General features: G+C 58.8%; 1 protein-coding gene across 1 annotated transcript in view; it reads right to left on the reverse strand.

Annotated features, from left to right (window-relative positions):
* The window catches only part of KDM4B (lysine demethylase 4B), a 121,320-nt gene that overhangs the window by 65,061 nt on the left and 31,843 nt on the right, over nt 1-24,416 (reverse strand). The window contains 4 exon segments of the mRNA XM_055546801.1: nt 6,878-7,071; nt 10,847-10,961; nt 11,763-11,938; nt 15,111-15,276. Coding sequence (XP_055402776.1) covers nt 6,878-7,071; nt 10,847-10,961; nt 11,763-11,938; nt 15,111-15,251 — 626 coding nt within the window. The 5' untranslated portion in view covers nt 15,252-15,276.

Here is a 24,416-nt window from a genome sequence, read left to right on the forward strand (position 1 = left end):
CACCAGGGAGACACGAGGCAAGCTGAATGAAGCAGGACTCCAGTCAACAAGAGTATCTCCATAAGGTTCATTAACTGCAACAAATGTTCCAGCCTCGTGTAAACTAAGAAGGAGCTGGGTGGTTGGTGCACAGGACTCTGCGCTAGCTTCTCAGTTTTTCTGCAAATCTAAAACAGTTCTAAAATACAAACTCGTTTAAAAAGAGCGAGGGAGGGAGTATGCCACCAAGACAGTGGGTAAACAGACAAGCTTGTGGCAAACACGCAAAGAACAAGGAAAACAGTCTCTCAGTGCATTGCGAACCACCTGTGCAGGGCACCCTGCGTCACGAGCCCTCCCACCCCTGCTCACCAAGAAGCCAATTGGGCTGGAGTGCCGCCTGGCTGCCTAGGCTCACCATGAGGCATCAGATCATCGGGAACTTCAGCGGATCACCCCTCTCAGCCTCACTGGCTCCGGAGTAGAGCATATGGTGAGATTTTCCTCCGCAGAAGGCTGACCTAACTCTGCCTAGCGTGATGTGAAAACCACTTTGCATCCCCTGAACAAACACCAACTGTGCCTGTCCCCCCAGAACTGTGAAACTCCAGGAAGCAGCCTCCGGACTGGATCCCACTGCCAAGCAGGCGGTGAGAGGGCACAGGCCCCCTGGGGTGCCCTGGGATCCCCTGGGTGCCCAATCCAGCCCAAGCCACCCGCAGCATGGGTTGTCAACTGACACAGCTGTCCAGCTCTGCAGGGGCAGCACCAGGCTTCCACGGGGCCAGTGCGAGCGAGGCTGGCAAGAAGCAGTCCGATAACCGGGCTGATCTGTGATTCAAACCATGCTGAGCCACGCCATACAAACCCTCTGAAGCTGCGTGCTGTCTCACCCTCCAGCATAAGTAGTGATGCCATCCTACCCTCGCAGCCTGATGATACTCAATGCCCTGGTTTGAGACTGGAAGGTCTCTCCAACTTCAGGAGTTAATTTTCGAATGCCAAGGCCAGCTTTTGGTTTTAGAGTTCTGACACAATCCTGACAAGCAGAAAGGCGGGGTTGGTGGCATCAGGGAAGACAGCGTGGTCCGGACAAGAAGCGGCCTAGAGCTTTATGCGGGGAGGAGGAGAGGTCCAGGAGTGAAGGGGAGTAACAGCTGCGCTTCCCATAAGCCCCAGGGGCTCAGCTCTCCTGGGCTCCTGTTAAACTGCTTCTCCCAGCCCTGTGCCAGCATCCTGTGCCTTCAGGGGGCCGCTTGGGGTCTCTTTGCTTGGCTCCATCCAGCATCAGAATTCCTAGTTCTGCCACCCGGGACAACAAAGCCAAGGCCCTCACAAGGGCCGGCACTGTGGTCCAGCAGCGCCACCTGCAGGCGGAGTGGGAGCCTGCAGCCTGTGGCCAGGGAGGGAGGCAGGGGACGGGTGGGGGAGTTGGGGGGGGGGGGCGGGCGGGGCGGAGGAGCTGGTCCCCTGGAACAGGAGGCGCAGCTGGGCACTGGACCCCTGCTGCCTGGGCTGGGCCTGCAGGGGGGTCCCCAGGGGCCAGCAGGGCGCCCATCAAAGGGGAGGGGAGCAGCCCAGCAGTCCCCGCCCCCAAATAGCAACAGACTTGAGCCCAACTTACAGCCTTTTCCCCAAGCTGCAGCCAGAGGGCAGGGAACATCAGTTGGCCTCCTCCCTGGGCCCCAAGGCAGGGAACACACCTTCAAATGTGCCTGTGCACACACAAGCACACTCAGGCCCAAGCATGCGCACACATGCACACTCTCACACACACACACACACACACACACCTCCAGAGTATCAAGTGCAGACTCAGCCGATTGCCTGCTTGGCGTTACATTTCCCAGCAGCAAAAGAAAGCCTGTCTGATCCCTCTCCTACAGAACTCCCCTGAGCAAAGATGCCAAAGAAAAACTGCAGGTGCCAAGGAGTCAAAAGGAGAAATTCTCACCGCGCCTAGAGCAGCGCTCAGGCTCCTTAAAGGTCAGGGAGAGGGCCAGGCTCTCCCACCTGCACCCCCTTCCACCGACTGCCTGCGGCAATCTGCCTGTCACACCCCAGGACTGAGCACAACATGAGAGCCTCTCCTCCGTGCCCTGACTCGGGTGAGCCTGATGCCCCAGCAAACACAAGCAGCTGGGGAAGCCGAGGAAAACCAACCGCAGAGTCCAAAGTCATGGCCAGGACAATCCCCACAGGGAACACAGTTGGTCCCGCCTGGTCCCCCCACCCCTACGTGTGGATATGTAGCCCTATGTCCAGGCAGCAAGCATAGGCAGGTGTGTTACACACTCATCTATGGTTTCTGGTGGTGTGCTGCCCAGGGAGCCCAGGCAGACGCATGGACCCTGGACGCTGACCCAGCACCACCTGCACCCAGGCCCAGCCCAACAGGAGGGGTCCCCAAATCACATAGAACTGCAACGCCCACCTCCCGCCACCCACGACCTCCTGGCCTCACTGCCCGACGTCCAGGCTGCGGGGAGGCCAGGTCTATTTTAAATCCTGTCTCTAAAGGGATCTGGAGCCTCAGATCTGCAGGTATTCTTAGCCTCGCTGCCTGAGTGCGGCACGTGCCGGCCTTGCAGAGTAAATTGCACGACTTTATCGACACCAGGCTGTTCGCATCATGCTGACACTCAAGTCACACTGCCAAAGTAACAACAGGCTCAGAAAGGCTCAGGAAGACATGCAACCTGAGTAAGTCAACACTTATAAGAGAGTGCTGCCACCGTAACACTGAAATAGTTGCAATTAAGCTCCTGCAGACACAAGAGCAGTGGTGTGATCAGGGAGACAGATGTGGGCGCGCGAGCCACTGGGCAACACTCAGGGCCCAGGGGAAGGGTCGGGAGCAGGGCACCGCCCTCCCAGGATCCTGGGTGGCTCCTGAATCCCCAGCCCAGGGACAAGGACACCTCGGGAGCCCCTGCCCCCCTGCCCCCAGGGTGATGTCTGTGTCGGCCCAGGAGGGAATGTGGCCTCCACACGCCATGAACCTCCATGCCCGTGGTGCTCCCAGCTCTCCTGGTAGTCAGAGCCCTCCCCCTCCCATGCAAGGCTGCTGGGGATGGGGACGCAGCAGGGACCGAAGGCCCTGACTCCATGGGGTCCATGTCTAGCAGGGAAAGACTGACACCTGCATCACACACGGCCTGCACGTGATCACTGAAGGACAAGCATGGGGTGCCATGCCAGCATCTGGGGTCCCCACCCTGTCCAGCTGAACTGGCCACACTGGCAGCGTGAGGGACTCCACGTGCACTCCCACCCCCTCTGAACCAGAAGCCAAGATTCAGGTCCCTTCCAGAATGTTCTTCCTTCAGGGAACCAGCGCTTTGTTCAGCACACCCCTCTGGCTGCTTCTTAGCACTCAGGAATCGGGCTGGAGGGGGCAGGTGGCGGCGGGGACAGCAGGGCCACCCCAAGCAAACCAGGGGTGCAGCACAGGGGGCAAGGTGCTGGGGGCCGTCCTGGGGGCCAGGGAGTGTGCAGAGCCAGACACCACCCTGCCCGTCACCCACGGCTGCTGGCCCTCATGTCCCCAGCGTCCCCTCTCTCAGGGACCTCCCTCGAATCCAGTCCCACTGCTTTCCAACCGCCCTGGACCCCAGTGGGCCTGCTCGCTCCTCTTGCAGGGGGCCCTCCCTGCTCTTCCCCAGCCGCATGTCCCAGAGAACACACTAGGGCCCCAGTCTCCAGGGGTCACCCTGCGCCTGAAAGCTCCAGCTCCCATTCAGAGCACACGCCAGGACCTAGCAGCGGCGGCTTGCTTTTTCATCTTTCTTTTCTTTTTTATAAGGAAGAGGTGGGTTTTCTCCCCTTAGGACCCCTCTGGTGAGAGACCCCAACCAAACCCAGGCTGAGCAGAGCTGAGCGGTCCCACTGCCAGGAGGCAGACTCTCCTCCTGCCATTGTTACCAGGGGGCCGTGGGGGCGACAGATTGCTGCCCCTACCAGGCAAGGAGTCTCGAGAAAGAACGTGGGAGATTTCCACCACTGCGCCTGGAGCCATGGCCAGGAGGGAAAGGGTGAGAGCGCCATCTAGTGGTCATTGGGGAGCAGCGTCAGGGCAGGACTGGACAGTTCAGTTCAGTTCAGTCACTCAGTCGTGTCTGACTCTTTGCGACCACATGGACTACAGCACGTCAGGCCTCCCTGTCCATCGCCAACTCCCAGAGTTTACTCAAACTCATGTCCATTGAGTCGGTGATGCCATCCAACCATCTCATTCTCTGTCGTCCCCTTCTCCTGCCTTCAATCCTTTCCAGAATCAGGGTCTTTTCCAATGAGTCATTTCTTTGCATTAAGTGGTCAAAGTATTGGAGCTTCAGCTTCAGCATCAGTCCTTTCAATGAATATTCTGGACTGATTTCCTTTAGGATGGACTGGTTAGATTTCCTTGTAGTCCAAGGGACCCTCAAGAGTCTTCTCCAACACCACAGTTCAAAAGCATCGATTCTTCGGCACTCAGCTTTCTTCACAGTCCAACTCTCACATCCATACATGACTACTGGAAAAACCATAGCTTTGACTAGACGGACGTTTGTTGGCAAGGTAATGTCTCTGCTTTTTAATAAGCTGTCTAGGTTGGTCATAACTTTTCTTCCAAGGAGCAAGTATCTTTTAATTTCATTTAATTTAAAGGACTGGACACAGCCACTCAAGAGACCCTGGTGGCTGTTCTTCCCTCCACTGACCAGGCCAGGGAGCTGGGCCCAGCAGCACACACACAATATACACACACATACACAGGTACCTGATACACATACACTCACACACGCTTACACTACGTATATAGATACCTGACAAGCATATACACACATACACTCATATACACACACCCACGTGTATACGTTCACACTCACATACATATACTCATATACACTAACATACTCGTTTGTATACACACAAACACAAATACCCACACAAATACTCACATACAAACGTATTCACATATACATAGACACATGCTCACATGCACACATGCAGCCCCAGCCTGGGTGTCTGTCCGCACTGTGCCCACCAGGCCCATGGGGAGCACACTCCCTGTGGGAAATGGCGCCAGAGCCCCCCTCACCCCCAAACGTGGGCCTGGGCAGAACAAGGGCCCTCCCACCAGGCAGTCCCAGCCCAGTGCTGCTGTGCAGGGAGCTGTGCTGACGGGGAGCCTTGGGGGCAGCTCTGGGCAGCACCCAGACCAGGAAGCCCCTCTGCTCTGTGCAGAGGACCACACCATGGGCACAAGACTCAGGCCACCATCACCAACCCCACCAATTTCTCTCCAAATCTCTCTCAAAGACAAATAGCCCCAGTGCCTGGAGGTTTCGATCATCATGGGCTCATGGGAAGCCACAGAGAGGCACACAAGAAGAGACACAGGTTGAAGACAGGAAGCCTGTGGACGGTAACAAGAGCCTGGCATCCCACGATGTTGCACAGCTGCCAGACCAGAGAGCCCGCGGCCAACAGAAAAATGGCCCCAAAGACGGCCGTGGCCCGGTCCTGTGATCTGACGACGTGTCACCTCTCACGGCAGAGGGGATTGTGCAGGAGGCGTTAAGTAGAGGCCCCTAAGATGGGGGCGACCTGCATTCCTAGGGCCCCAGTGTCATCACAGGGCCCTTGTGAGAGGGAGGGGGAGGGCCAGAGGCAGAGCCAGACGGGAGGTGCTGAGCTTATGGCTGTGAGGACCCAGGGAGGGGCCGTAAGCCAGGGCTGTGGTGCCTCTAGAGGCTGCAAAAGGCAGGAGCTGGTGCTCCCTGGAGCCTCTGCAGGGACCAGCCCTGCCCACGCCTGGATTAAGCCCCATGATGTCCAGGTCAGCCTCCTGGCTCCAGGACTCTCAGAGAACGAATGTGCGGGGAGGTAAAGCCACCAGGCCTGTGATCCTTTGTCATAGCAGCCCTGGGAAACCACACGCCCCAGCTTCCCCTGCCCAACTAAGCGGGAACCATGGCCAGACTGGGGGGGCACGGGGGCTTCGCCCTGTCCACGGCAGAGGCAAGGAGGGGTGGTCACAAGCCAGCGGCCAACAGGGGGGCCTGGCTTCTGGGCCCTCTGCCCAGAGGGCCTGTTCCCCACCCCTCAGCAAATGGCCCAGGATGTCCCCATGACTTAGGGGTGGAGGGTAACCTTCCTCCCAGGGCTCAGCTCTCTGCTGGGATAAGGCAGGGCACCTGGGCCAGGGCCCACCTGGGTCCCTGCTGCCCCCCAAACAAAGGCGAGCACAGCTCTCCAGCTGAGCTCCTGAGTGTCTCCCTCTGCTCCCCAGCTCCCGTCCCCTTCTGAGCTGCAACAACTACTGTGACAACAGAACCAACCTCCTAACAGCTGGGGAGAGGCAGAGAGATACAGCGGCCCCAGCTCAGGAGTCTCTGCGGGAGATGCAGGGAGCACTGACAGCCGCTCGCCATCCTACCAGCAGAAGCCGTCAGGGGAGCACTCAGCTCGGAGCTACCAGACCACTGCGCTGGACATCCGGCCCAGCCTGTGGGGCCCGGCACTCACAGAGTGCCTTTCAGGGGCCTGCATGCTCCCCCCATACTGCAAACGGAAGGTGGATCCCACCCCCCAGAAATCAGGAGGGGCAATACTAACCCCACTACAACGTGGAGGCCAAGAGGGAGGTACAGGGAGGCTGAAATCGCGGTCCCACGAGCCCCAAGACAACAGCCCCACACAACCCCACGAGGCACTATCGGAAGCCTGGCCGCGGGCTTGTTCAGTGTGAGGCTCTCCGGGTGAAACCACAAGCTCTGCGGATCTGAAGCTTGTTTCTGGGGGGCTTTCATGGCCTCATCTAGTGGGGGCTGGGCTGGCAGAGCCCTACACAGCACGGCAGCCATATCCCCCCAACCTGGGGAGCCCCTCGCGTCTCCCTGCCTGCCCTCACCAGGACTTGGGCTCCCCGAAGTGCAGGTAGTTGATGCTGTACAGGTCCATGTCCTCCGTGTGCCAGGCGAAGGTGGTCTTCCACATGCCGAAGTATAGGTAGGGGGTGTTAACGCCCTCGATGATGGTGCCGCACTCACGCTCCACCATGTCCAGGATGGTCCGCAGGTTCCCGATGTTCCACTGGGCCACGTCCTGCAGGGCGAGCACACGGTCAGCCCACGGGCCACCCTGGGTACCCAGCTCCCCTGACCTCGCCCCCAGACGCCAGCAGTGACACACCTACGTCATGCCCTCTGAGCCCCCCACAGCAGCGTGACCCCCGCACACGGACCGAGAGGCAGCAACCGCCCCACACCCGCCCACCTCATAGCCTCGCCCAGGCTGGTGTCCAAAACCCACCCTGGGCCGCGCACAGCCCCCGCCCTGGGCCAGATGGTCAGACGCAGCTGCCCCCAATCCTGCACTGAGCTGTGCGTGGTTGTGTGGGAATCGTGGGCAGTGAAGGCCACGCTGCAGAGGCCATGGCCAGTGAGGAATAATTCACATGCCTTGAGCTCACTGACACACAGGGAGGAAGGACACATCTAATGGGACCTCGCAGTCATGAGCCAGACAGGCCTTCCTGCACCTTCCCACCACGGAGGCGGGATGGTGCTCAGAGCCAGGCAAACGCGGGAGGATCCCCGCCAACCAGGTTCATCTATTCCTAATGCCACAAGCAAACAAGCCCTGTCTTGTCATGAGAACTTGTCAAACATGCTTCCATTGACTCTCAGTCCCTGGGGAAGCCTCAGGGAGATGCTGAGCACACGGCGGTGTTCCTTCACACCCCAGATCCAACCCTGCCTCACGCCACATCCACGTTCCAGGCCCTGACTTCACAGGGTTGGTGGTAGGTCTCTACAAGGTGAGCTGTGGCTGGAGCCCAGGATGCAGGGGAGGGCCAAGATCAGACCCCCACCATAAGCATGAGAAGCCCGGGGTCACTTCCAGTAGAAGCTGCCTGAGGTTAGGGGGCACCTCCCAAAAGCACTATGCATTCACCCTGCCGTCGGGCCTACACATCCACAATGTAACTCCAAAAAACACTGAATTATACACTTTAAATAGGGCTTTCCAGGTGGCTCAGTGGCAAAGAATCTGCCTGCCAATGTATGAGATGCAGGTTTGATCCCTGGGTCAGGAACATCCCCTGGAGAAGGAAAGAGCAACCCACTCCAGTATTCTTGCCTAGAAAATCCCATGGACAGAGGAGCCTGGCGGCCTATAGAGTCCATGGGATTGCAAAGAGTCAGACACAACTGAGCAACTAAACAGCATCAAACATGTTTTAAACGGGTGGTTTGTATGGTATGTGAATTATATCTTAATAATGTTTTTAAAAAAATGACTCAAATACTCAACAAATAAGCAAAGCAACCCAACTGGCACTAACTTTTCAAAACTCTATGTGGAAAATGACAGGTCATTTGACCAACAGGCGTACAACTCCACACCCACCCTGTACTCAAGCACATGAACTTCCGTTCTTCTGCCCCATCAGGCTGCTGGGGTCAAATTCCCCTCCAAGAAGTCACGATCCATAAACTGAGCAGCAGAGCGGCCAGCTGGGGCAGGGCTGTTGGGGCGGGGCAGGGAGGCGAACACTGACCACCCCCACCCTTACATGGAGGCCCACACTGTGGCCAAGGCAGGACGGCAGCCGGCTGGAGGCGCAGAGCACAGGCAGCTGGGGCCGCCAGCCAGCCAGCTGGATTTTAACACCGGCTTGGGACTGGACATGGAGCGGGACGCAGCAAGGTTCCTGGCCATGGAGCCGCGACGTCCCCACTCAGAGCTAGGGAAGCTCCTGTAAGGACTAAGCATCGAAGGGAAAGGGTGCTAGTTACAGAACAGAGGCTCCGTCCTGCCCGGGGAAATCGCCCTCTTTGTGTTTAGAGACCAGATGCGGCCCTGGGGACGCCCACTGCGGTGCTCTGCCAGAGCTGCTCCCAGGAGGAGGCGTGAACATGATGAAACCAGAGAGAGGTGGGGGAGCCCAGCCCTGATTCTGGCCTCTAGGGAGGGCAGCTCAGGGCCTCAGCGGCCTGATGTGGGAAATGGGGGCCTGGAGCTGAAGCCCCTCTCCCTGGGTCTGGAGGCCCTTGAGGTAAGCAGAGAAGCAGGGGGAGCAGTGAATGGACCCCAAGGAGCCCCAGGAAGTGCAAGGCACACAGCCCCACTAGCCCCCCATCAATCTGACAGTGGAACCTCTGCAGTGGCCCGAGGGCGAGCTGGCTGGTGGTACAAAAACACACTGGTGTAACTGCAAAACTCGACATCGACCAGGTGACGGATCCCGGTGTTCAGAGGTGCAGCCAGGAGACGGGGCAGGTGCATGGGAGGCGCACAGGGCAGGGATATGCGGGGGGCAGGGATGTGGGGCAGGGATGTGGCGCAGGGGCAGTCATGGGCCCGGGCAGCAGTGCATGCGACAGGGCATCTCTGACCGTGTCCCCCAAGTAGGCACTGCCCTGTTCCCAGGGGCTGCGTGCTCGTCCAGAAGAGGGCTGGGCCTGTGGCTCATCTGACTCTGGGGTCAAGGCCAAGAGGACGAGCTCAGGGTCTGGGGTACCCCCAGTGAAGGGCTCCTTGCACTCACTGTGCCCCACTTTACTGATGGGGAAACCAAGGCCCAGGAAGGAGGAAGCAGGGGTGGGGGGCAAACTCGGTACTGGACCCAGGATGAGGGTGTCTCCCTGGGTCCTAGGGGACGTGGGTGAGTCACTTGAAGTCTGACCCGCACCTCCCAGGCAACAAACGAATGCCCTTGGCGCCCTGCACCACAGGGCAAACCCGCTAGAAGAGGGGAAAGCCGCCGCAGGTCAGACGCGCTCTGTGACGCCGAAACACCAGCAGCGACTCAGCTCGGGACCGAGCAAGGTCACACGTTTCCCACGCTTCTCGGGAAACACAAGCCGCTGGTTCTAACAGGCTCCTGCCCTGAGCGCCCCGAGGGTCCTGACCCTTCTCTCAGGAGGGGCTTTATTCCCACCCTTACCTCCCAACCCGAGACCAGGTGGCACCCACAGCCGCCCTCGGGGGAGCAGGGCTGAGTAGTGTGTTCTCAGCAGACAACCTTCAGAGCGACAGAGTGTGGGGCATGCAGGGGGCACAGGGGGAGTGGAGAGGCCTGGATCCTACCAGTGCAGAACACCTAGGAGCCAGTCAGGCTTCGGAGCCCTGAAATGAACCCCATTAGGTCCATCCCAGGGTTATCCGAGGTCCCATCAATATTTATAAACCATCCCCCCTAATATTCGAGGTCCCACAAATATTTACAAACCATCCCCCCAAAACATGGTCCCACTCTGCTGGCCACCAGCCCTGCCCGAGGCCTTGGCATCAAGCCTCAGTCAGGGGAGCGGTCTGGTCTCACCCCTTGGACAGGCCTCGGGAAGCACAGGCCCGAAGGCAGCACAGGGGCAGGATGGGACGCAGCCAGGGGCGGCTCGGCTGGCTGGGAACTCAGCTCCCAGGTCTCGAGGAAGACGCGGTGATAGAAACTCGAGCAGAAAAGCACTCAAATGAGAACTGACAGAGGCCCTGGGAGAAGGTCAAGACTGGGAGCCCTGGCAGGCTGCAGGCTGCTGGGTTGCCAGAGTTAGACACAACTGAGAGACTGAATAGCAACGGGGACACGGGATGGAATGCCGGCCGCTGTCTTTTTAAAACTGCCTGTGGTCAGGCTGAGGTCAGCAGCCGAGCATGGCGCCCGGGCAGGGCTGCACTCTGACTTGGCAGGAAAGAGTCTACAGACCTCCAGCTGCCCTCTCTCGTCCTCAGCTCGGCACCCACCTGTAAGTAGCGCCCCAACAGAAGCCCAGAGGAGTGTCCTGCATCATCCCTGCCCTGACCCTCTGGGGGGAGCCCACTCGCCCCTTCGCCCTCACTGTCCACCCAGATGCCGGGTGGCCTCGGGACTTACGTCATCGTACAAGGAGCCACTGATGTCGGCCCCGTAGATGGGTGACACGAACGTCAGGTTCTTCCAGTACTTGCGCTCCAGGTCATCAAAGTCCTGGTGCCGGGGCGTGCAGTACCTGGGGACAGACCGGGTGTGGGGGCTCAGGGCGCCTGCTGGGTGGACCAGGGGAGGAGCTCTGCTCAAGCGCAGGCCACCCTGCTGCGGGCACGGCCCCAGAGCATGAGGACAAGGTGTGACGACCGTTGGGGGAGGTGGGTGGACGGGCGGGCGGTCCAGCCTGGAACAGTGTCCAGCGGCCCCATCTCACCAGCTCTTGGGGCCCAGGACCCCCCCATCAGACCACAGGCCAGGGGCATGGGAGCTGGAGGAGGGACCTGGTCTCTGATGGTTCTTGTCTGCCTACCCCTTAAAGATACAGACAGTACCAATGACAGGCCAGGCACCATGGGGTGGGGGCAGACGATGCCTGCCTCACAGGACACTTGTTTGAAAGCAAAGAAGCAAACACACTGCCAGCAATGCACCAATGGTTTCAGCAAGCCAGGGAGGCTGGGAGCTCCACAGAAAGGGAGAGTGCCCACGAGCTCCTGGAGTGTGTGCCCATGTGGGCCCTGCTGAACCAGGAGCTCGGAGAGACCCTGCCGGGGAGCCTCCCTCTGAGGAAGTGCCGCAGAGCTGAGACATCCCAGGAGGGGCAGGGAGGCACTCCAGGGCCGGGGGACATGGCGGGCCCTGAAAGGCTGGCCTTCTGCAGTCAGTGTTGAGGGCAACACAGCGTTCATGCATGGCCCTGGGTCAGGTGAGGGTCTGGATTTCGCCCCCCAAGAACCCGGGGGCTGAGAGCCTTGGGTGCTGAGGCCCACCCGGGGCACACAGGCAGGCTCTGTGGACACTGCGTCTGCCCCAGCCCGCGTACTTCTCGCTGTTGGCCAGGCGCCGGTACTCGCCGACCGTCATGGCCTTCTTCTGGATGTTGTACTGTGTGAAGAGGCCCGACTGGCCCGTCACCACCTGCTGGATGGGCGCTGGGATGACCACGTCATCGATGTCGTCATATGTCTGCCGCGGCTTCCACTCCTTTGGGGGGATGATCTGTAAGACCAGGAGAGTGGTCAGCGGCCCCTCCCTGGGCTCAGCTGCTCGGGACCAGGTGCTAGATGGAGAGAGACCAAGGCACTGGACACCCTCCCTCCACATCACCAAGCTCCTGGGAGCCCCAGGGCCAGGCCAACCTGGGCATCACCAGCTTGGGCGGTGGGGGGACTGTGCGCAGCTGCCTAGGATCTGTGTGATCACAGAGTGAGCAGCCGTGGGCAGGGTGGGCTGTGGGTGCTGCCTGGCACAGCATGCACTCGCTGCATCCGGGGGCTCCACTATCATACCCTCTGGCCACCGCATGCCCAGCTCAGGACTCTGCGTGGATGAGGCCCCAGAGCAGAGATGCGGATGCTGCAGTGCACACCCATTCCAGGAGCCCCACTTCAGGGACACCTCCTGGGAAGAGATCACGCAGCCCAGGGACAGGGACACGGGACAAATGGGCCAAGCCGGGGACAGTGGGCAGCTGGGGTGCACATGGAGGGGACCCTGTGAAACGCAAGGCAGGGGCCAGCCTCTGCTCCTGGGACCCAGCGGAACCCAAGCCGGCCTGAAGGTGGCAGGCCTGGTGCTCAGAGGAGCCGGGCAGGGATGCACCCAGGACCCCAACCACCCTTAACCCCAGCCCTGGGACCCCAGGCCACGCCCCCTCCTGACTCCTTCCCCCTCGGCCCTTCCCCAGCAGCCTGAGGAAAGGACCCCAGCTGGGCAGTGGCCCAGAGCACAAGAACAGCTGAGGAATGTGGCTGGTCACCCCGAAAGTCCCACACATACCCAGAGTCCCCCACCCCCCAGAGCTCCAGGGCCCCACTCACAGTGAGTGCTCACCCCACCCCCACCCAGCTGCCCTGAGCCCGGCAGAGCTTTTGCTGGTGTTGGGGGGTGGGGGGTGGTCATCAAACGTAGCTTTGATGGTAAAGGAAACCCCAACACCACACACACACCCCGACCCCAGAAGGGCAGTCACGGCCGGGGGGACTAGAGTGGAGGGGACCTGGCGTCTGCAGAGCTCGCTCAGGTCAGCAAGGCACCCGGCCCCTTCTCCAAGGAGGCTGGCAGGGCTGAGGGCTGCGTGGGGAAGAAGTGATACGCAGTATGGGGGGTAGTTGAGAAGAGGGATGTGGCGGGGCGCCTCCCTGGACCCGTCTGTCCCTGCAGAGGCGCCAGCACTGTCCCTGAAGGTGGGGGCAGGGCGGGTACGTGTGCAAGCGTGTGCGTTGGCGTGACTCTCCTCACAGTGTCTCTCAGTGACAGCGGGGGAGTTCTCCCAGCGGCCACGCCTGCCCCTACCCTGCCCTTCCAGAGAGGCCTGCCCGCCCATAGCAAACACAGCGCAGAAAACACCACTTGAGACGAGTGGAAAGGAACCTTCCAACAAAGGGCAGAGAGAAAATGTGCCTGAAAACATCTGACGCACAAAAATATCCAGGCTGAGTGGTTTCCCATCGATTCAAGTAAGCTGGCAAAAAGTGGGTCCAGCGGCTCGAAGAGCTTAGAGCAGAGATGCAGAGCCCAGAGGATATAGGCTGGCGAGGTCTGTGCGGATACTCGGTCCCAGCACACAAGGCTGCACCCCGAGTGGCCCCGCGACAGAAAATACTGGAAACACCCAGAAGTGGGAGCCGGAGGTGACAGCAGAGGACAGAGAGGAGAGGCTGGGGGGAGCGCCAGGTGCTGCCGGCAGAACATTCCATGATGTTAACAAGATTCCTGGCAGAAAGCACGACTGGGATCCAAAAACAGAACTGGCGCCGCATCCCAGCAGACGCGGAACGAGGTCAGGGACAGAAGACATGCCAGATAAAGGGAGGCCCCGGGCCTCAGGAGTCCCCCTCCACCCCAGACAGACGGGGCACCTGGGGGAAAGGGGCCCGACAACTGCCACCAGCCAATCTCTCAGCCCCAAACAGAGGCTCTGAACCTACAAGAATCAGGCAGGGGGCTACCAGAGCCAGGGCCCTTGATGAGAATGTTCTGCTGAGTCTGTGCAACGGGGTTGGGGGGGAGGGGGGTGTGCAAGGAAGAGAGATCGGGGGAGGAGGCCCCACAGGCCCACGGCGCTCCTCTCGCTCTCCATGCAGCTGAGACAAAAAGCATGGGTATGACACGGCCACCAAAGCCACCCGAGGACGGGGGAGGCCAGCGCACCTGCCCCTCACGGCAGACCCCGCCTGGGGGACAGACCCCAGGGCCTGCGGCCCAGGACCACCCACCACCTGCTTCTGTCCAGCCAGCAAGCTGACACCGTGTTCTTTTTTTTCATTTTTAAATGGTTAAGGGAAAATGACAAAGAAGACTTATTTCAAAATGGGTGAAAATTCTATGAAACCTTCACTTTGATGTCTATACATCAGGTTTTACAGGCACATAGCCAGGCCTGTGGGGATGCGAATCAACCACAGCTGCGGAGCTGAGAGGTGGTAACAGACAGTCCGGCCCAAGAATCTGAAAATACTTCCTATCTGGCCTTTGCAGAAAAGGCTGGGCGACCCCCAACATCACTAACAGAGGACTGCGTGTGAGATGCAATGACAGGCATATGGGAAGCAACTCAAATAACCCCAAACAGGCTCCCAGATTAATCTCCCAGATTATGTGCCGGGCAGAACCATGTATACACAGGTATACACAGGCTCACGAGCACACGAAGGGGCTCTCCGAGACCTGTCCCCTGCACAGAAGGGTACGGGCAGCCATCTATGGTGCGCGCGCATGCTCACATCCGTGTGGGAAAGGCATGGGAAGACGCAGGAACTGGTGCCCTGCTGCTCCAGGCGGGCGGGCTGGGGTCAGGGGGGCACTCGCTCTCCTTGGACCCCATCACAATGTTTGAACTTGCCCATGTACATGACAGTCTCCCAAAAAACGTGTCTAAGGAGGAATATGAAGGCAGAAAGTCAGCCCTCTTCAGTATCAACTCCGCGAAGCCCCAGGGAGGTGAGGTGGCTGCCCGTTCCATCATGATGCGCTGAGTCCCACCCTACGTCCACGCCCTCGGGGATCCTGGTGCCCAAAACAGTGCTGGGCTTGGGGAAAGAACGTACAGGTGTCCTTAATAAATAAGGGGCTCAAGGAGCGGATTAATGGATGCCTCATGGGCCCCAAGTCCCAGGGGTGTAAAGGGCAGCAGCCATGGAAAGTGGCTACAGGGCCGGGGGTCACTCACCTTGGCCAGGCCTGCCCGGTGGGCCCCCTGGGACTCGATGTAGGCCACATATTTGTTGAAGTCCTTGAATTCCTCCATGGTTGGGCGGAACGTCATGATCTTACAGCTTGGGTTCTGGGCCCCATGGTCCTCAGACCCCATGGCTGCGGTGGAGGGATGGCCACACCTGTGAGGAGACAGAGGAGGTCAGCACCACCACCACCAGCCGGCCCCCTGCCCCCCCACCGAGGGCCCAAAGCATCCCACCCAAGGACAGAGGCTGTGCAGCTGAATGGGGCCCAGGGGAGCCAGGGCTGCTTCATCTCCAGCACAAAAGACCAAATGACTTCAATTAGTTACAGACAGAGCTGGCCTTGTCCTAAGAGCCCCTGAGATGCTAGAGGCCTGAGCCCCCATTTCAAACAAGAGGCCTTGGAAATAAAAATCTTTTCATATCAGGGTCACGTCCAGATTCACTGACATTGATCGTGGAGCTGGAATCCAGGGGCAGCGGCATGGGGCAGACTGGAAAAGGGAGTAAGGTCATATGTGTGTGTGTGTGTTTCCTGAACAGGAAGCCCTCCTCGGGCAGGGCCACCATGGGCAGGCAGGCAGGCAGGCGAGCAGCGCCTGGGTCCCTCCAGCACTGGACCGGCTGCTGTCAGTGAACCCAGGCCCCAGCAACCCACGTGAGTGACCCACGGGCTGCACAAGGCAGGACCCAAAACCAGGAGAGCAGAGCCCCATCACCCCGGGCTACAGCCAAGCCTGGACCACGTGGCACAGAGGGGGAGAGTCAGTGGAGGGGGGGACCTCTTCCAGGTGACAAGGTTGCAGGCTACAGAGGCCCCTCCTGTTTTGAGAGTCACAGGGACCAGCAGGGAGGCTGTGGACCATCCTAGTCAGGGAGACACTTGAGGGAAACACAATGGGGAAGGGTCCCTGTTGGCAGATTAAATTCTCCAAACGAGAAAACCAGACTTGCTCCAGGATGTGGACAAGGTCAGAACCCCAGTGCACGCACACCCAGAACTCGGAGGAAAACTCACCAAGTCCACACCCCAACAAAGTGAGTGGGGGCGGGGGGTGGTGAGAAGGGCAGGACTCCTGCCTGTCTGGGAAGTGGGGGGCGGTATCCATTCACCAAGTCACAGCCACCAGCTCTCCACATACACTCCCCACAGTGGGCACTAGAGGGCAGCACAAGCCCAGGAACAGCCGCCGAGCCCGGCAACTCCTTGGAACCAGGCCCTGCCCTGGGCCACCCCACGCCACACTTGGGCGCACGGGGCAGGGGCGGGGGCGGCAGGCAAGGCCCTGCTGTGAAGGTCACACTCACAGCTGGCAGGACTGGTACAGACTCTGGGGGTCCTGGCACACGCAGGGTCACCACTGCATCACCAAGCGGGGAGCCCACCCTTCCTCAGGGACTGCCCCCCACCCCCGCCCCACATTGTTGGTGGGAGACGAGCCAAGCAGGACACCTGTCTCCCCGCAAGACCAGCCTGTCCTGTGCAGAGTGGGGTGGCCCCAGGGTCCTGCCCACCCGAGCGCCCTCCGCTTTCCCATTGAGGGGCGGGGATGCGAGCAGGTGGAGCTTCCTACAGCTGCACCCAGCAAGAGCCCCGGCTTCTCCACCCGCCACCACCATGCAGGTTCAGCTCAGAAGGGAGGCGGGTGTGAGGTTTTTCCTCTTATTCATGCCCTTTGCAACGAAGCTCTCAGTAAGTAAATATGAAAAAAAAAATCTAAACGGTTTATAATCCCAAAACTCCATAACCCCTGGCACGTTTCTTTGAAGAAGGGCAAATGAAAATCAAACACGTGCATACTTAAAAAGATAACACAAGGAATCCGACTGAAATCCAGCCCTGGGCCAACCTTCTGGGAACACGGGGGGACCGAGGACCCCCCATGAGGGAACTCACAGGACAGTCCAGAAAGACGGACACACTCTTGACCAGACCATGCCGTGCCAAGACAAGTGGGGCTCTAACAACTCAGTCATGAACAGACAAACAGCACAATTAAACGGTGGGCAAGGGACTCGAACAGACATTTTCCCAAAGAGACACAGATGGCCAATAAGCGCATGAAAAGATGCTCGAGGTGGTCAGCCACCAGGGAAAGCAAATGGAAACCACAGTGAGATACGCCTTGCCCACAACAGCCAGAGCGAAAAAGCAGATAATGACAAGCGCAGGCGAGGAGGCGGAGAAACAGGAACCCTGACTCCCAGCTGGCGCCGCCGCTGGGGAAAACAGCCCGGCAGTTCCCCCAAAAGATGAATGTGGCACTGACCACACAAGTCAGCAATCCCACTACTAAGTATACACCCAAGAGAAACATCTGTCCACATAAAAACCTATACACAGATGTCCACAGCAGCACGATGCACAGCAGCCAAAAGGTGGAAGCACCTCGAGTGTCCATCAGCAAATGAAGGTACGCAAACCAAGCCCCTCCACTCAGTGGCACGTCGGGAGTGTCGCTCAGCCATGGAAGAAAAGGAAGCCCTGACACTTGCCACAGCGGAACGGAGCAGACCCAGAAGGACCCTGGAGGCTAAGGTCGGGTTTCTTCAGGGAGCGATGGAAATGTTCCCCAATCAACTGTGGCGATGGCTGCACGACTCTGAACACACACGTCCGAATTATGTTTTAAATGGAGGAACTGGCTGGCGGGTGGAGTCAATCTCAATAAAGCTGCTGCTGCTGCTGCTGCTAAGTCGCTTCAGTCGTGTCCGACTCTGTACGACCCCATAGATGGCAGCCCACCAGGCTCCCCCGTCCCTGGGATTCTCCAGGCAAGAACACTGGAGTGGGTTGCCATTTCCTTCTCCAGTGCATGAAAGTGAAAAGTGAAAGTGAAGTCGCTCAGTCGTGTCCGACTCTTCACGACCCCATGGACCGCAGCCCACCAGGCTCCTCCATCCATGGGATTTTCCAGGCAAGAGTACTGGAGTGGGGTGCCATTGCCTTCTCCGAACAAAGCTGCTACTCCCACCAAAAAAGAAACAGAGGTTGGGGTGGAGGAGAAGAAAAGAAGAAAGTTCTGCACTTGCAAAGATAAATAAAACCTCTGGAGCCTGGCAGGATGGGTGACTAGAGCCCTCATCTCTTCAGCCCACAGGAGGGCTCCCCCAAACCTGAGCCCCTCACCCCATGAAAGACGGAGGACATCCCCTGGGTCGGCCATGGAGGAGGTGTCTACAGGAGGTGTGAACTCCAGAGACACTTGGTGGGTCCCCTGCCCACTCCCACCCCAGCTCTCAAAGCCCCGAGCAGGAAAGACTGTGCCCCTCTCTCCCCACTCCTCATCCTGAGGCTACGGGCAGAGCATCCACACAGGCCACAACTGGGGAGTTTTACACAAGCTAAATGGATAAACTGCTCTGTGAATCACCTCTCAATGAAGTGATTATCTCTTTTTAAAGTCATGTGCTCAGGAGACCCTACATGACTCAGCCTTCCTGAGGTCCCCCAGTCCCCCTGCACCCCACCACCTGGGACAGAAGAGCAGGACCACATGGGACAGGCATTTCCCGGCCGTCCTGGGCAGCTCCTCCTCACCAAGACACATCTGACAAGAGGGGGCACTGAGTCAGGCTGACAGGTGATCCCCACTCTCTAGGTCCCAGTGAGTCCAGCCCAGAGGGGCCCTCCTGCGCTGGTACCTCCCCTCAGTGGCCTTCAAACTTGGGGACTCGTGGGCTGGGCCATGGGGGTACTCTGGCTGCCCCCCATGAAGGCTGCCACCCCACTTGTGCTGCACCAGGGTGACCAGGTAGGGCTCTTTCCAGCCCCTCCCAGGAGCAGAAGTCTCTTTGGATCTGGACCCTCGCCTGGGGTAGGCACCCCCAGGAGCCCGGGACAGGAGAGGGTGGGTAAGAAACACCCCAAGGGGTGGGCCTCCTACAGCCAGGCACAATCTGTCCATCTGAGACCCAGGATTCAGACAAGAGATGACTGGCAGGGATGCCGCCTCCCCAGGAGACAGTCTCGTCTTTCTCACCCAGTGGGCCCTGGACTAAGGGTTTCTGAGGCTAATGGCAGATGTTGTCCAGGAACTGGACGTTGGGAACCTGCAACTCTGGGGTTTGACAAGAATACAGTACTCAGTGTGTGGGAAGGTAGGTCCTCTGGAGAAAACGTAACCTCACAACACAGCTAAACCTTGAGGAGTGCACCGTTTTTGAAAAGGATTCCAGGGCTCTCTGAGTACAATATGCCCCCACCCCAGAGGTGCCTCTCCCCCAGATTTCTCCCCCGGCCCCTCCCTCTACCTGCTCCACCTGCTGCCAGGTAAAGCCCCAGCCTCCCTGGGACTCCTGGCCAGCCCTGGGCCTGCCCCCATCTCGGCTCAGCTCCTGCCACCAAAGCCCAGTTCGCAACAGGGGACGACAACCAGGGGCTCCTGAGCAGGCTTGGGCCCAGGAGGAACGGCTGCCCCTCCAACAAGAGTCAAGACGAAACCCACCACGGAGGCAGAGCATGATGCTCCCAGCCCTGTCCCGACCCCCTCTCCAGCCTACCACATGGACCTGGCACTCTGTCACATGTCCCTCAAACCTGCATACAGTTCCCCACTTCATCCTTCTCTGCACGGAGCACTGTCTACCACCTGGGTTCCCTGCACACCAGGCGTGCTCCCTGATCACACAGAGCCTGAAGTCCAGGGGGCACTCGGGGCCACTACCTGCTGCCCTTCCACATCCCCAGCCCAAGTCAGAGAAACCTTTGCCCCTGGCATGTGCAGCTGGATCGGGGGCTCAGGGTGCCGCCTCCACGCAGCAGGAGCAGCAGCACTAAGATGGGGGAGCACAGGCACCAGGGGCCCCTCAGAGGATGTGAGGACATGGCCTCAACCTGAGTCCGCCCCATGAAACTGGACTGAACCTGCTCCAGGGGTGAGATGGATAAGGCGAGCAGAGCCCAGAGGCAGGAAGGTGGGGGACCTCGGCCTGACGGGGCTTGTGTGGGCACAGGGTGGGGTCGGGGCCCGAGCGCCAGGTGGGGTCCATCCTGATGCTTATCTGAACGACGCCAAGACTGAAACGCACAAGGCCCACAGCTCTGTGCACATTCCTGCCAGCTACCAAACAAGCTCCACAAACCTAGGGCTCCAACGGCGCAAACTGCCCTCCGAGTTGTGAGGGCCAGGAGTCCTGTGCGGATCTCTCATGAGCTGTGTGCCTTCTGGGGGGTTCCTGACTTTCCCAGCCGCTAGAGGCACCACCTGCCTGGCTCGGGCCCCTCCCTCCATCCTCACAGCCAGCAGTGCGGCATCTCCCGTCTCTCAGACTCTTCTCTCTGACCTCTGCCTTCATCACCAGGTCTCCTTCTCTGAACCCATCTCCTTCTCAGAAGGACTCCTGTGATGATGTCAGACAGCTCAGATAAGCCAGGCTGAGCACCCATCTCCTGATCTGTAACATCGCCCCAGCCACTGAGACCCTCTCGCTATGTCAGGGAACATCTTCACAGGTCCCATGATCAGGGCCTGAGCATCTTGGGGGGCACTATTCCATCTCCCTCAAACACCACAAGAAAAATCTAGCACATAGGGCTTCCCTGGTAGGTCAGTGGTTAAGAATCTGCCTCGTGATGCAGGCAACATGGGTTGGATCCCTGGTCCCGGAAGATTCCGCATGCCTCTGGACAACTAAGCCCCATGAGACACACTACTGAAGTCCACGCGCCCACACTGTGCTCTGCAACGTGAAGCCCACACTCCGCATCAAAGAGTACCCCCACTCACCGCAACTAGAGAAAACCACGTGCTCAGCAACCAAGACCCAGCAGGGCCAAAAATAAATTTTTAAAAAAGAGTATTAAAAAAAAATCCATCACAGAAAGAAATAAGTAACAGCCACCACGCCCCCGCCACCTGGGACTGCAGCTGTGAGGGGCGGCCTGGAAGGACAAACACCTCTGCCCACTCACTCAGACAGAAGTTTCCAGAAAACCAGGAAGAGGACCAAGCAGTACCCAGTGGCCTGCAATGCTGCCCCCCCAACCCCTTCCGTCCTCCCACCACACAGACACAGAGCACCCCAGGCACAGAGCCTGGAGTCTCTCTCCGGCCGCAGAGCTGACTCACGGGCACAGCCTGTGGCCCCAGAAAGCCTTGGGAGCTGCTTCCAGCCGCTTGTCCCCCCAGGTGACCTTGGCCTGCATCTTCACGTTGGTGCCGCGCAGGCTGGGTACAAGGCTGTCACCTCATCAGTGCCCCTGCCACTCGGCTGAGCTGTGCGGAGGACTCAGGAGGTGTGAACTGTAAGCTGGGCTGTGTGACACCACAGGCAGAGGTCCTGCCCTGGAGCTCTATCCCCAGGCTCAGCCCGTCCTCCACATTCCCAGAGCCCCTTGGCTGATCCCAGAGCAAGCATGTACCACCCAGAACAGCCAGGATCAGGCCCACACACTCAGAAGATGCTGCAGGGCCAGCAGCACTGGCCCTCAATAAGAAACCTCAATAAGCCCCATGGACGGCGTGGTCGTGGTCACAACCTCAGGCAACTCGGGCAATAAGGGTGTCCTGGTTCAACACCCAGTCTTTCCACTTAAGTACCTCCCCTCAAGCTGCAGGCGGCAGGCGAATCAACAGTCATGTGTACCCTAGGGTCGGGGCCTTTGCTCAAAACGACAGGCGCAAACAAGAAACATTTAGCTCATTTCTCCACTGAAAAACTTGGGCTAAGACCACCTTCTGCTGCTGATCTTCAGTATCTGTTTGAACTTTGAAAAAAAAGCTCTCCTTGTCACGACCCTCTCAAGAGGATGTGCCCATCATGAGGCTGCCCACAGAGCCCCTTGGGCACCACTCAATCCCACCACTGTGAGAAGGGAGACATCAATGAACAGTTGCAGCTATGCACCAATAAAACTTCATTTACAAGAACAGACGGTGGGCCAAGGGGTCCTCAGGCCACACCCTGGACTCAGAGGCCTGACAGCTACCCTTTAAGGAGCAAAACCTGCACGCCACCCCAGGGAGAGGGGAACCTGAGCTCCACGGCCCAACTCCTGGGTTCCTAAATCATGGTAGAACACACACAACCACGCTCTAGTCCATGCTGGGCCCTCATCAGCCACGAGGCCTTGGTAGGAGCCTCTGGATCAGGTAAACAGTGAACACGAGCCTTCTTCACTGTGGCTTGGAGCATGGGGCCACTCGTCCCACCCTGAATCCTCCGCAACCCGTGGGTGCTGACCACGAGACACTCAGGCTGCACCCTCTCCTGTCACCAGTGATCCCCTCAGGCCACCTTCAGAGGCCACCCTCTGTGAACCCTCTGTCCCTGGTTAATTAGAAAAGTCCAGGAGAAGGTGGAAAACCTGGAGCTGAAACTCAGAAGCAGCTGGGCTGCAGGATTCTTTGCAAAGCATTCAAAAAATAATTCTTCATTTTTAGAGACCCTCCCCTCCCCATGACTGCGGTGGGGTGAATATGCCCCTCGGTGAAGCCAGATATGGCATCCCGCCCAGGGACACGACACAGACAGGGCTGCTTGTCCTGAGCAAGCCTGGTGGTGTCCCCTGAAACGCACGAGGCTTCTCAGGGCTTTTAGAAGTGAGGGGCCAACGTGCAGACATGGAGCCCATAGGAGAACAGACCCACCCAGCAGAACCACCCTGAGGGCTCCGGGCTCCTCTTGAGGCATCAGGTCCCTGGACACCCAGGAACTCAGAACCAAACAGGGCCGCTTTCTCCACCAGCAGCCCTGGGGACGGAACCGCACACCACTTACTTCACGGTTCCTTGTCGGTCGGGGGGAGCGAGGCCGCAGAGACCAACAGGCCAGTAAGTGGCTTCTCTTAGGGTTTCTGCTGGGTTTCAGCAACGGCGATGGTTTCTAAAATGCACAGAATAAAAGCACGGTGAACAAAACTGATGGCTGCTGGATCTCAACTCCAAATTATGCACCTCGCAGCTGCGTGTAGCTCAGGCATGCCTGCCTCTGTTCAGACATTTCCAGGGACATGAAAATCCACAACCATGAGCACCTTTCCCCCGAAGCCTCCCGAAAACGGCCCAGTCTACACTCAGCTCCTAAATATCAGCTGAGGAAGTGAGGGCCTCCATGAACAATCGCATCAGACCCAAGAAGCTTCTGGAAGCCTTAGGGTACAGGCACTCCTGGGAGATGTACACGAAGTCCTGCCTCCTCGGGAACCCCGCAGGCAGGGAAGGTGCCCCTGAAGGAGGACAGTCGGACGGGAACTGCCACACGGTGACTGCCATCTACACCCCCAGGGGCAGCCGTTGTGCAGCTGAGACCCTCGCAGGGCACAGGGTCCCAACCACAGCACTCACAGCCGAGCTCAGGGACACTGGCTGAATGGACACAGGACAAGACTCCAAACGTGGGGCGTGGCGCCAGGGCCCCAACAGTCTGGCCTCCCCACCCCCGTTTTCCAGACACCCGGGCTTGGGGTCTGCCAGATCCTTCCTGCCAGTGCCATCGCACATGTTGCCCAAGGCTGGACTGGTCGCTGGGGGCTGACCTTCTGGGCTGGGCAGCTAGGTCCTACGGCCCTGGGGTCCTGGCTGCATGCAACTAGGTCCCCTGTACTTCCACCAACTCAGTGGTAGCTTTAAATAGCATGAGTCCCACAAACACCATTTCAATAGACAATGCCTATTGACGTTTTCTTATTTTAATTGGGTTACTAAAATTACTGGGCACAACCCACTAAATTGATTTCATGGTCCTCTGTACATTTTTTTTTTTTTTTTTTTTGGCTGAGCCACATGGCATGTAGAATCTTAGTTCCCTCACCAGGCTTTGAACCTGTGCCCCCTGCACTGGAAGTATGGAGTCTTAACCACTGGCCTACCAAGGAAGTACTGATTTAACTGCCTTCTAACAGGTCCCACCTCCAGGGCTGAAAGGCCACACCAAGCTGTGGAATTACCAGCCTCGGGTGCTTGCCGCATCCTCTGAAACCTGCTAAGCCACCCATGGCAACGTGAGATCCCAAGGGCTCCCTGGCCTCTCCCACTTGCCCGGCTGCCACCTGCCCCGCCAGCAACAAGAGCTGGTGTCTGGGGATTCGATTACTCTGGCATCCCCCTCTCTGCCCCCACGCGGCTGTGCCTGGCAGAAAAATGGCCCCCGGCACATTCTCATCCTGGTCCCCGGGACCTGTGACTATGCTCTCTTCGGCGGCGACAGACCGCAGGCAGGATTAAGCATCTTGACATGGCAGATGCTCCTGGATTATCAGGGGGCCCAGTGTCACCCAAAGGTCCTTCGGAGAGGGAGGTGAGAGGGTCAGAGTCAGCAGAGGTCAGAGCGATGTGCTCTGAAGACGAGGGCCC

The sequence above is a fragment of the Bubalus kerabau genome, chromosome 1, assembly GCF_029407905.1.
Source record: "Bubalus kerabau isolate K-KA32 ecotype Philippines breed swamp buffalo chromosome 1, PCC_UOA_SB_1v2, whole genome shotgun sequence".
NCBI lineage: Eukaryota > Metazoa > Chordata > Mammalia > Artiodactyla > Bovidae > Bubalus > Bubalus kerabau.